The 12,565-nt window shown below is 37.2% G+C and overlaps 1 protein-coding gene across 1 annotated transcript in view; it reads left to right on the top strand.

Moving 5' to 3' along the window:
* CNKSR3 (CNKSR family member 3) overlaps positions 1 to 12,565 on the top strand; it is a 101,217-nt gene that overhangs the window by 77,566 nt on the left and 11,086 nt on the right. The window contains exons 6-9 of the mRNA XM_081941090.1: positions 4,600 to 4,719; positions 6,286 to 6,345; positions 10,320 to 10,388; positions 12,048 to 12,194. Coding sequence (XP_081797216.1) covers positions 4,600 to 4,719; positions 6,286 to 6,345; positions 10,320 to 10,388; positions 12,048 to 12,194 — 396 coding nt within the window. The remainder of the gene's footprint in view (positions 1 to 4,599; positions 4,720 to 6,285; positions 6,346 to 10,319; positions 10,389 to 12,047; positions 12,195 to 12,565) is intronic.

Here is a 12,565-nt window from a genome sequence, read left to right as displayed (position 1 = left end):
AACTACTGACCTTTCTGATCGACATGCTCAGTGTCTTAGCCACTGAGCCATCGTGTCCCTTGACAATACATTACAATAGTAGAAAAACGCTCTTTTGAATCAGAACGGATGTGAAAGGAGATTTTTCCAAATACGTTTGAGGCGGCCTTGTGACTGGAATAGGGATGCAGTGACCTGCGTTCAATATTTTGTAATGGTTAATCATTGCTTCCTCCTTTTGACATGAATCGGGCTGTGTTCTTTGATAAGGCCTTCCGCCTGCCAGTGAGATGGGGAGGAATTCACAGTATCTAAAAATACTCACACCTCCATTCAAAACAGAACAATTGTTGATTACCCTCCGTAAAAAAAAATATCCATACGCCCTTCTATTTATGCATTATGGTTCTTTCAATACTCTTACTTTTTATAGTAACATTGTTTGGTGTGTGTGTAAGTGTAATTGCTTTCAACAACTGTGTTCTAAAAACATGAGAAGCTTGTAGCTTACAAAGCATGCCTATCCAGCTCACTGGCTCCTTTTCACTGCCCCATATCCCTTTCTGGTCTAGTAGCCATGATTGTTTAATTAGTGTCATAGTGTATGTTGGGTTGTAGCTTGAGAGGTGTTCCTGACATTCTTCCTGTATCGGTAGCAGGGTGGATTTGATTTGAATCAACTCGATTTAAATCATAATTTTTAAAGAGCAGCTGTCATTTCTGTCCTGCAGAGGCTCCTTCTCTGACCTGCTGTTCACTCACTGACAGTCCCATTCACTTTAATGGGACGGCTGGTGATGCGGGAGTGGTGATAAGGTGAGGGATGTGGCAGGTAGAAGGTGAATGGATGCCGGCTGCCATGATGGATCTGAAATGACAGATGCTCTTTAATATTACATTTATAACCTGTTTAGAAGGTTTCACTTTCATTTTTACTGCTTGGTCTTCCTCCTCACACTTAGAGCTTGGTGGTACAAATGCATTTCTCTTCTAACAATCATACAGTTCAGGGGTGGGTTCCTGCCAGTTCTAACTTCTTCTATAGAAGAGGTTCCACAAATCTACAGTGCCGTTTAGAACCGGTTCCAGCTCCCTCCCCCCGCCTGTCTGCACATCATCAAGATGAAGAGCGAGAGGAGGAATTCTAGGAGTTGAAGTCCACAAGTCTTAAAAGCTGTCAAGTTTGAACACCCCTGGGGTTTTTTTTTCTAAAGGGTTAGGGGTGCAAAGGGTCTTGTAACTTGACAGCTTTAAGACTTGCGTGCTTCAAATGCCAGAATTCCTGAGCCAACATTTTGGTTGCTAAGCAAGAGTGTTGTTAAGTGAGTTTCACCACATTTTACAAGTTGGCCATGCCCACCAAGTCACATGACTGCCAAGCCATTCCCACCCGGTCACAGGGCCGGCAAGCCATTCCCACAAAGCAGGCCACAACTACAGAAGAGGTTCTAAAAATTTTTGAAACCCACCACTGATACAGTTTGTAGTGTACATAAGTTTGCAAAACAATGGGATAAAGGAATATTCCTGAACTTTGTTTTATGATTTATATTTTATGATTTATCTCATGGTTACTGTGAAATTGTGTGATTGCATCAAAGCAGTGCAAGTTATCTCATCTTGCAGAACTTGGATTCATTGAATGAGTTTACCAAAAATTTAAATATTGCGGAATATACAGCAGATATATATCATTAATTTTTATTCAACCTGATCGGTAGTAACATTCCCCATAAGGGAAATGCTGTGATGGGTTTTGGCTTTGGGGCAATTCTACGAAATAGTAGGTAAGAGTCAACTTATTAGTCAAATTCCAACAACATTTGTATACACTGTTCCTAGCTTTTGCAATAGTAGGTGCCAGGAGTAAATATTACTGAGGCTGTAATTGTTTGTATTGGATGCAAGACACAGATAAATGCTGTTCCACTAATAAATTATGGAGGTGGAACTTGCAACAATACAGTGTTAGGTTTGAAATTATACGTACATATTGGTGAATAAGGGATAAAAACTGGGCACTGATAGCAAGGAGAAGCTGGAAGTACAAGGCTGGAGAGGTATTAGATAAGTGTTGGAGAATTTCAATTGATTGATTATTGAGATTAACACATTATTCTGATTGACAGTGAAGATGCACATGTAGGGTAATTGCATTCATTTGTTATAGGAGTATCTTTTCTTTAATTTTGGGGATATTTATATTTATAAACTGACTTCAGCAGCTCTCAAAGCTTATTCTTCTTCTGGATGATTCTTTGATTTACTGAAATAATGTTTCACAAGGATCTTTGAAGTTTGTTTTCTTACTTCACTGTTACAATATACCTTTTACGACTGGCAATATTTTATTTTTTTCAATTTTCAAATGATTTGACTGTAAACATTCCGGCATACAATTGTGTACCTGTGCACATGGATTCTGAGACACGGTCCAACATCCAAACCTGGACCTATCTTCTGATGCTTTCCCTCTAGTTTTCTTGCATGATATTTTGTTTGCGAGCCCATTGAATAATTGCAGCCTCATCCTAATGATTTTATCCTGTTTTGCTTCATGATATATAACCATTGCATCCTTTTAAAATGTGAAATGATGTGGAAACAATTCTGAGTGTTTATCATTCAGTGATAACATTGTAGATGTTGACTGTGCAAGGATGCATTCTTTTGAGAAGACTGTCTCTTGGTCTTTCCTTCCTGTGCCTTCTACAATTGTGTCAAACATCTTTTCACTTCCCTGTTTGCTGCTGCCTTCAGGTTTCAATGCTCTTGGCTAGCAATAGCTCTTAGACATATATACCACTCCATAATGCTTTACAGCCCTCTCGAAGCAGTTTACAGAGTCAGCATATTGCCCTCAACAATCTGGGTCGTCATTTTACTGACTTCGGAAGGATAAGAGGTTGAGTCAACCTTGAGCCGGTGAGAATCGAACTGGTAGACAGCAGAGTTAGCCTGCAGTACTACTTTCTAACCACCACATCACACACCATGGCTGCTTTTCCTTATTATTTGACAGGAGAAAAACATATATATATGTATTTGTGTTACAACCCCTGGTATGCCTAAATATGGGAGGAATACACACACACACACACACACACACACACACACACACACACACACACACATATATATATATATATATATTTATTTATTTATTTCCCTGGCTCAGCTGATAAAAGGAGGAGACCCTGTGGCTTAGTGGCTAAGACTCCTGCCTAATATGTAATACAGCCCAGGTTCGAATCCCAGTAAGGGTATGGCTAGCTGATGAGAGCTAAATAGCTTGAAATGGATCTATACTAGTCTCCCTTTATTTATTTATCAGCACAAATACAACACAAATATAAAAAGGCAACATTAAAAATAAAAATATGGGTTTCTGCCTGGATGGTTTTCTGTGATGAGCCGAAGGACAGAAAGAGGGAGTAGTGAGCTTCCTCCCATATTTGGGCATACCAGGGGTTGTAACACAAATACATACATACATATATATAAAAGAAAATTGTATACTATGCATTTGGTGGAAGAGAGAGTTTGGCTTTTTTCTCTCCATTTCATGCTGAAAATATTCTGCTGAGTCAACTCAGAAGCAGGGATCACAATAGCAAAAATCCACAATGGGAAGACTTTGTTCTTCAATGCCTTTCTAAATCCGCTTCTCCTTGGCCAGCTTCAGTTTGATCTAATTTTGATCCCTCCCTCCCCCCTGTATTGTTAAATTTGCATCTCGGAGCCAAAAGTTTGGGATTCCAAACAAGGCAATAAAATGTTCTTTTTATTTGAAATATGCATCCATATTTGGGAAATCCAAGGCAACTAATCTCATTATTTTTGAAATAAGTAAATACTATAAATGTTAAAACCTAAACATTAACATTGCCAACTCAAACAGAAATACATTTAAATTTTATTTAAATGCGTATTAAATGATTAATACTGGATTTTCTGACGTATTTTAGGACATAAATTCTATAATTTAATGACCACTAAGATAATTAGACTAACTTTTTTTCTTTAGACAAAGTCAGGTTTTTGGTTAATGTTGGTGAGCAAACTTCTGGAAAATGTTCTCCTCTAACTTGATTTTCTCCATATGAGATGAGATTGTAAATCTAGTAATTCCTAGCTGTTGTCCGTCCTGATTTGAAATTCGTAGTACATCTGATTGGGCATAGGGAACGGAAAGCTGACTTAGATACAGGAGAGGAGAATCTCCTGGTTAATTCATGGTTTTCAGGTTAATTGGACTCAGCCTATATGTTATCATTTGTCCCAGAGGATTGCCAGTAAATATTATTTACTATCTTCCAGGCTTGTGGATGATAAACAGTTATAGCCATCTTGGATCGTATGTGTCCAAAATTAAAAAAAGGACTTTATATTATGGCTATAGAATTTTTAGTTTGAAATAAAGTACCACAGCTTTGTTACCAATGAAATTAATGAAAGTGAACTTTGAGCAGAATGCTGTATCCTATGACTCTGGAACTAGCACTAAAGCTATTCTTAATTTAGTTGTTATTTTCTTTGTTGGAGGGGCTGTGCATGAGACCAGCATTCTACCTCCTGAAATAATGTGTAAAGAAGCATGTTTTTATTTATTTTTTCTAGTCAAAGGTTTTGAATGGAATCTGTGACAAGACAATCAGGTCAACAACTGATCCATTGATGAGTCAGGGTGCCTGCCTCGAAGAAGTTCACTTAAACAATATCAAACCTGGGGAAGGCTTGGTAAGAATATTTGCATTTCCTTGCTCTTCTAAATTGCTCCCAGCTACTACTTTAAAGTTTATTTAAAATAACAAAGTCTACTTTATTTTCTCAAAGCAGGAAGGGTAAAAAGAAAGTCAAGATGGAGGCTATAATTGCATAATTGAAATCCTGCCCTTTTTTTATATGCATCTTATCCACAGCATGTATGCACATATAAAAAGGAGTGGGCCACCATGTTGACATTCCTCTCTCACTGTTTGCCTCTTACATACATACAAACAAACAAAGACAGACAGACCTGTGGACATTCCTACTTATGACAGTATTTTGGCTAAGAATGCAAGTGCCCTCTTAATTAGTTTGAATAATTAGTTTTCATTGCAAACTGAAATATAAAAGTTGTAATTCTTCATGTCCAGGACTTTAATTTTTTTCCAATAGGGAATTCCCATATGAAGTATCCTACTCTATACAAGAGAACAGAGAAACACTTAAAAACAGGGTTCTTTGTATTGGCCCTGAAACATCATTATGGAGTCCCATTAAGATTTGTCATTGCTAAAAATGTGGATATCAAGAGAGGATTGTGTTATTAATATTAAAAGTTTAATTACATTGAAATTGATTTGTTTTAGAGGAACATTTGAAATATTACAAACCTCTTGGTGATCTATGCTCTAGCTTAGAAAAACATCTTAAAAAGCTAAATTTGACAACCAACACGTATATATACATTTTGAAGAGTTTTCTAGGCTATATTCAGACTAAAGATTTTCAGCTATTCCCATGAGACCCACACTCATTTTGTGTCCCTCATCTAAATACTGAGAATATGGGGGGAAATTACCCTTGTATATTTATTTTATTTATTCATCACATATGCTTATATACTGCTTCTATTTTACGATTCAAAATGACTTTGAGCATGACAAGCAATGCATATAGTATGCTACAATAAATCAAAATTTATCAACTTTTATATACAGATAAATCATTTTATGCTTGTTTATTCATTAGATTACCTAAGGCTGCCCAATTCCAATCAATAATAACAAAAGTAGAAGTAAGTACTGCCAGCACAGATTCAATAAAACAATACCATCCTAAAATAACATGAGGGACACTAAGGGAGATGGGTGATTCAAAAATGTGAAAAATAGATGAACAGAACATCAAGCCACCTTGACTAAACATAAATATTCCTTTTTATTCCCCATGTTAAAGATCAAAATAAACAGTTGTTCCCTTGAGCCATTCAATAATTTTCTGTTTGTGATGTTCTCCTAAGAAATAAATTGAGATCACTTTTCCTCCATGATTGATTTGGAGGGTCTTGGTGTTAAGTGGTTTTTGTTTAGATTCTCACCTCCATAGGTGAGGAGGTTTTATTTTCCTTTTTCTCTCCAAAAGGAGGCTATACTCTGTTTACACAATTCAACAGGGCTGGTTTGGGGCAGGCTCCAGCATGGTATTATCAGCCACACTGTTCCTCAGAAATAATTGTCTGAAAAGCATTTGAGGTATAACTGTGGATGTGCTGTAATTATTCTTATGCTTATTTTATCTTTCTATTTCTCAATTTAGGGAATGTACATAAAATCTACTTATGATGGTTTACATGTTGTTACTGGGACAACAGAAAATGTAAGTATTCTTAATGACTTCATCAAAGAGAAATTAACATTAACTGTTTGTGATAAAGTTGAACCAAAGGCAAAACATTTTTTTTAAAGTAGTAGTTTTGTTAAACGTTATAATTAAAGAGATAAGAACTAATAGAAACTGGAAAGAGAAAGAGCGGAAAAGAAAAAGAATAGGAAAGAAGTAAAAAAAATGGAATATATAAAGAAAAACTTTTTCCTTCATAACATATATAAACAATTTTAGTAAATTATTTAATAATTTATATATTTATTAAGTTATCACCTTCTCTTTTCCTCATATTCCATCTCTTTATACATAAATCTTTAAAGGCTTGACATTCAGTCCTGGTCAGCAAAAGTCCATTAAGGATTACCAGAGATAACAGCATATCTATTTTAATCTTGGTCAAATAAACTAACTTCATATTCCTTTTACTTTACTTGATTTTTTTTATATTTCTTCCCTTTATTTTTAACACTCTTGATTCTTAATCCCCTCAGAAATGTCCTAGAGGTTGATTTCTTTTCAATTTTTCCTTGTCCCATCTTAACAAATTAAAAAAAAAACGCACCTTTAATAGGTCTCTTGTAAATCTGGCATAAGAAAAGTTATCCAGGTCATTCTTTTAGTCTCTTAAGCTATCAGGCAGTTTCATTTGTATATCCAGTGTAGTGTCTCCTTACATCATTTCTACAGCCCTTAGTCATTTTAAAATCCATTTTCAGATCAGTCTCAATCCTATCCTTTAAAATGTGTTCCTCTTCCATATCATCTCCCAAGTGCAGTCCTTAAATTTGTATTTATAGGAAACTCATTTGGTATAATAAATCTTGCCATTTGAAGGTTGATAAAATCTGAAAAGCAGTTAACCAGCCATTTCCAAAATTGGTTAATAAAGGAAGTATTTGAACCCTATGTACATAAAGACACAAAATCACAGTTTGGGCAAAGATTGGGATCCCTCATCTAGACCTCTAAAGCTGCTGGAGACTACCGTGAAAATAAGACTGGGTCTTATTAATTTTTGCTCCAAAAGATGTATTAGGGCTTATTTTCTGGTTAGATCTTATTTTGGGGGAAATACGGCACTAAATGCACCCATCTGGCTGCCAATCTTAACAGGGGCTCTTTTGGGGGGCAGGGCTTATATTACGAGCATCCTGAAAAATCATGCTAGGACTTATTTTCCGGTTAGGTCTTATTTTCAGGGAAACGGTACCATCGTCTGGAGTACTTGTGGACAATTCCAAATTCTCTCCTAGTCCAGAATCCTGAAGAGCTGGTCCATTTGTTGGAACAGTCCATTATAGTCATCAAAGCTTCACTGTTTTCAGTTTGCCATTTCTTCTACCAAAAGTGGCAAAAAATGGGATAGAAAGCAAATGCTTGTTATTTTTTCATTTATTTTGATTTCATAGTGTTATCATTATCTTATTGCTGACAGCAGTAATTTAGCATGTGCATGACTGACTATCTGTTCTATATCCACCCTTTAGTTCAGTTTGCTGTATGCAAATCAGTAAAAGTCTTTCTAAATGCTACTTGGGGTTGTACCAACTGGAATTCCCAGAATGAGCAAAATGCTTAGACGGCAAATGCAGGCTCAGCAAATACATGCTCATGTAGTGCACTCTTTTCCTTCCGAAAACACCAGCACGATATTTAGACTGGGCATGGAAGAGTCCATATGCTTCCTGGGAATCAAAGGAACTTATTAAAATAAGAGAGAGTTCTTTAAATGCAAAGCGTCTCTAGAATTGAAAAGGAAAAGCCATGGAGATTTAATTAATGGGTGGGAAAACTAATTATGAGCTCCCGTTTCATTTTTGCCTTAATAGAAAGATAACGATTCTCTTCCATACCCTGTCCTGTCCCATTGACCTGCAGATATAGAACTGGATGACAATTCCCATTCTCCCCAGCCAGTGTGGCCTTTGGTCATTTGAGAATATTCTTTTGCTTCCTATCCCAAACATATAAAACACCTAAGCAATGCATGGGTTCAAATCTTTCTCCTAACCATGACAAACTGGCCTTTTAGATTTACTGTTATGTTTTCTGTTTGAACGAACTCAGTGCTAGGAACCTTCGTCGGCGTTCACAAGCATGTAACCTTCTTTTCTTGGGTTTCCAGATCTCTGCTGAGAAATCATGTTGCTAAGATAAGCGTCCTTTCCCTTCTTTGTAGCAGTATAATGAACAGCGTCTTGCCTCTGGTGGCTTCCTGTCATTTGGTATCTATCCAGCTGCATCTCTGACATAGCAGCTCTTAGTGCCATGGAGAAATGTGTCCAATTCCTGTCAGGTGACAGGATTTCCAAGTTGTTTTAAATGACTTTTGATTTCCTGCTTTTGATGGGAATGTTTTGACCCAAACAAAACTTTCCAGTCATTTTCCAAATCCTAGTGATGAAAGCTGATTGGGCTTCACCCCCTCTTTTGTTTATTAACAAATTAATTCTCAATTCAGAAAGAATGTGTTTTGGATACGCAGTGTCTACAGTTGTCTGTTCAGAGGGAGATCGGCTAGGTCCCTGAAAGGAATGTTGTTACTAAGAAAAGGAAGTTATCTTGGAGTCTGTATGTTTCCCAATGTCTCTCCTCTCTTTCGCCAGAGCTTCCATTTATGAAAGGATGCAACATGTATAGTTTTGCCTCTTAATGCTGATGTGTAAGAAAAGAATGCCTTAGTTCAGTCCGATGACGGCGGGGATCTCTTTCCTAATAAGATTTTCCATCTCAGATGGCCCTAAGGGAATTTTTCTTGCCCTGCTTTGCACCTGATAAGGGAACAGGGGAAATGAGCCATTGGTTTCAGCTGATTTGAGTCACGCAGGTCAATTCAGGACCTTTTTTCTTTATCTATGATGAGATCTGTCAGAGAAACACTGGAACAGATTTGCAGCCGCAGAGCCATTTCAAACAAAGTCTGCAGCACTCCTTTCCTTGTAGTGTAAGGTAAAGGTTCCCCCGCACATGCGTGCTAGTCATTCCTGACTCTAGGGGGCGACGCTCATCTCCGTTTCTAAGCCAAAGAGCCAGCGCTGTCTAAAGACTTTTCCGTGGTTATGTGGCTGGCATGTCTAAATGCCAACGGCGTACGCAACGCTGTTACCTTCCCACCAAAAGTGGTTCCTATTTTTCTACTTGCATTTTTACGTGCTTTCGAACTGCTAGGTTGGCAGAAGCTTGGACAAGTACCGGGAGCTCACTCCATTACATGGCACTAGGGATTCTAACCGCTGAACTGCCGACCTTTCTGAACAACAAGCTCAGCATCTTAACCACTGAGCCACTGTGTCCCTTTGAACCACCGTGTCCCTTGCAGTGTAGAACTGAGCAAAATTTCTCCTAATTGTCTTACTAACTTTGCCAGCAGAGCAGAACTTTCTCCTCTTCATCCCACACCCTGATGGGAGTCTCTGCTGCAGACTTTAAAGGCACATAAAGGTGTTCTGGAATAATTTCCCTCTTGTTTCTTCAGCAAAAAATATTTTCCATCAGCATGATATGTTGATTGACTCCAAAGCTGTCTGCTAATAGAGAATGAAACAATTCACCTCTTTTCCTAGGATCTCTGAACTATCTCAAAGTTTTTAATTCTCTCTTTCAGGTTGAATTTTGTCAGGAATCAAGACAAGTGGCTTCATTCACTCAGTTAGGGATGCATAATTAAATTTCTGGTGTCTTATTAGAGAAGTAGAAAAGAATTCTGCAGATTGAAATGAATCCCCCCCCCCCCCCTTTTCAATTGCTAGCCTTTGTCTCAGTGTCAGAAAAGTCCTTTTTGGTTTTTAACAATTGGCTAGTTATTTAATGACTAGTAAATTGTAGGGGGCCTGCCTTTGGAGCTGTATCTCATACAGAAACACTACAGACATTTCCGTTTATATAGTTTTTCTGCCAAAGGTTGTGTACCATTTGGAGGTTTTTAAATTGGAAATGTTTGTTTTCTTTGTTTTTATACTATGTAGTCTCCTGCTGATCGGTCTCAGAAAATCCATGCTGGTGACGAAGTGATTCAGGTGAACCGGCAGACAGTGGTAAGCAGATGACCATAGCAAAAGTGGTTCAAAATACCCTACTTAGAACCAAAATTTAGCCTGATTTACTATTGCATTCCTTTATTTTTATACTGGAACACTGCTTATATCTTAATGTAGCAAAACCATCTGTTTAAAAAAAGGATGAAATGTCACAAACCATTTTGGTTAAAGAAAACACAGGCTTGAATAGTTGATTCTTGTAAAAAAATAGAAATACTTATGTAAAGGTAAAGGTTCCCCTCGCACATATGTGCTAGTTTTTTCCGACTCAAGGGGGCAGTGCTCATCTCCGTTTCTAAGCCAAAGAGACTGTCTGAAGACGTCTCTGTGGTCATGTGGCCGGCATGACTAAATGCTGAAGGCGCATGGAACACTGTTATCTTCCCACCAAAGGTGGTTCCTATATTTTTTCAACTTGCATTTTTACATGCTTTCGAACTGCAGAAGCTGGGACAAGTAACGGGAGCTCACTCTGTTATACCGCGCTAGGAATCCGAACTGCCGACCTTTCTGATTGACAAGCTCAGTGTTGGCTGCTGATAATAATCCAGTGTTGGATTATTAAGTGTTTTATGAATTTATCCAAGTGAAATGTCTAAGATCATTATGCAAGGAATGTTGTAAATGTCCATGAATGCAGCCTCTGGCATCTTTACAATTACAAATCATTACAGTTATGATGAATAGTTATCTATATAAACAAATACATCTCTATTTAGCAGAATTAGCATTTTATTATGGGAAATATTTCCAATTCATCGCTTTACAGTTTCCCTCTGCCTTATGTGATTTTGTGCCTCTGCCAGTTGTCTGCCAACCTACAAAGCTTTGAGCCATATAGTCAAGCAGCACAAACACTAAATATTGTATTCTTGGCCAGTTAAGCAAAAAAGGCTTTCCATTGTAACCAAGGATGCACAGAGGGCTTTGGAAGAACAGGAACTTGGGTGGCAGTTTCCATTTTGAAATTGTATTCAGGTTTAATGGCCATCATCATCCCCATCGTTATTTCTTCTTTGCCCTAGGATAGGACGATTTGTTCCCTGTTTATTATTTGCCTTCCCTAGCCTAACAGTAATCATAGTCTCTGCCAAAAAGAAAAAAAAAGAAAAATCAGAGTGTAATGGTTAGTGGTTAAAAAAAAACCAAAATTAATTCTTGCATGGGCTAGTTTTTTTTGCTTCTTAAACTATCCCAATGGCTTGAAAGTTTATAGAACAAATGGAAGTGGTCCATTAAGAGAAAAATACTTAATATCCTCAAGAATACTGGAGAGAGTTTATTGGTGTAATGCTTCATCTCCCACATGAATTAACCATATCTACCTCCTTGGGGTGACATAGACCCCATAGATACATTATTTGTTCCACAATGGTTCTTCCTCTAAAGCCGTTTGACATCCAAAGGATTCACAGAAACAATATACCTAAAACTAGTGATATCCTATTTATCCACAACTGTTTTATGTCAAAGAAGACTGTATCCGTTGAGACTTTGCGCTTACACTCTTGAAAGCATGCAAAATAACAAACAAACACAAACCATAGCAATGGGAAACATTTTGACTTTCTTCTGATGTATTGAAGATGCCCTTATTTTAAATTCATTTCTTAAATTGGATTTAATGAAATGATTTATATGTTGTGTGTTTAAAAGGTGGGATGGCAGTTGAAAAATCTCGTAAGGAAGCTCCGTGAGAATCCTTCTGGAGTTACTCTCCTAGTAAAGAAACGCCATACAGGGTCTTTTAATTTTACCCCCGCGCCACTTAAAAATCTGAGGTGGAAGCCACCACTTGTACAGGTAATATGAAGTTTTTTGTTTCCCCTTTATATATACCTATTTATTTATTTATTGAATACGTATACTTTGTCTCCATAATTGGTTATGTGTGACAGAACCTTTTAATTATATTTTGCTGTTATGCAAACTGCCTTGGATTTTACAAAGCTAGGGTGGGATAGAAATGTTGTCATAAATGCAGTTTTCATATTGGAAAACATATGTACCGTATTTATCGGCGTATAACACGCACAGGCGTATTTTTCATTTTAAGAGGGAAATTTCAGGAAAAAAATTTAAATTTCAAATAAAGAACTTTGAAGCAAAATAAGGGTAGCTCAGAACTTTTTTTTTATTAATATTATTACCACTTATAAGGTAAATAATGTAAA

Source organism: Natrix helvetica (assembly GCF_964273705.1).
Source record: "Natrix helvetica genome assembly, chromosome: 2".
Lineage (NCBI taxonomy): Eukaryota > Metazoa > Chordata > Lepidosauria > Squamata > Natricidae > Natrix > Natrix helvetica.
This window is presented reverse-complemented; position numbering and strand designations above follow the sequence as displayed.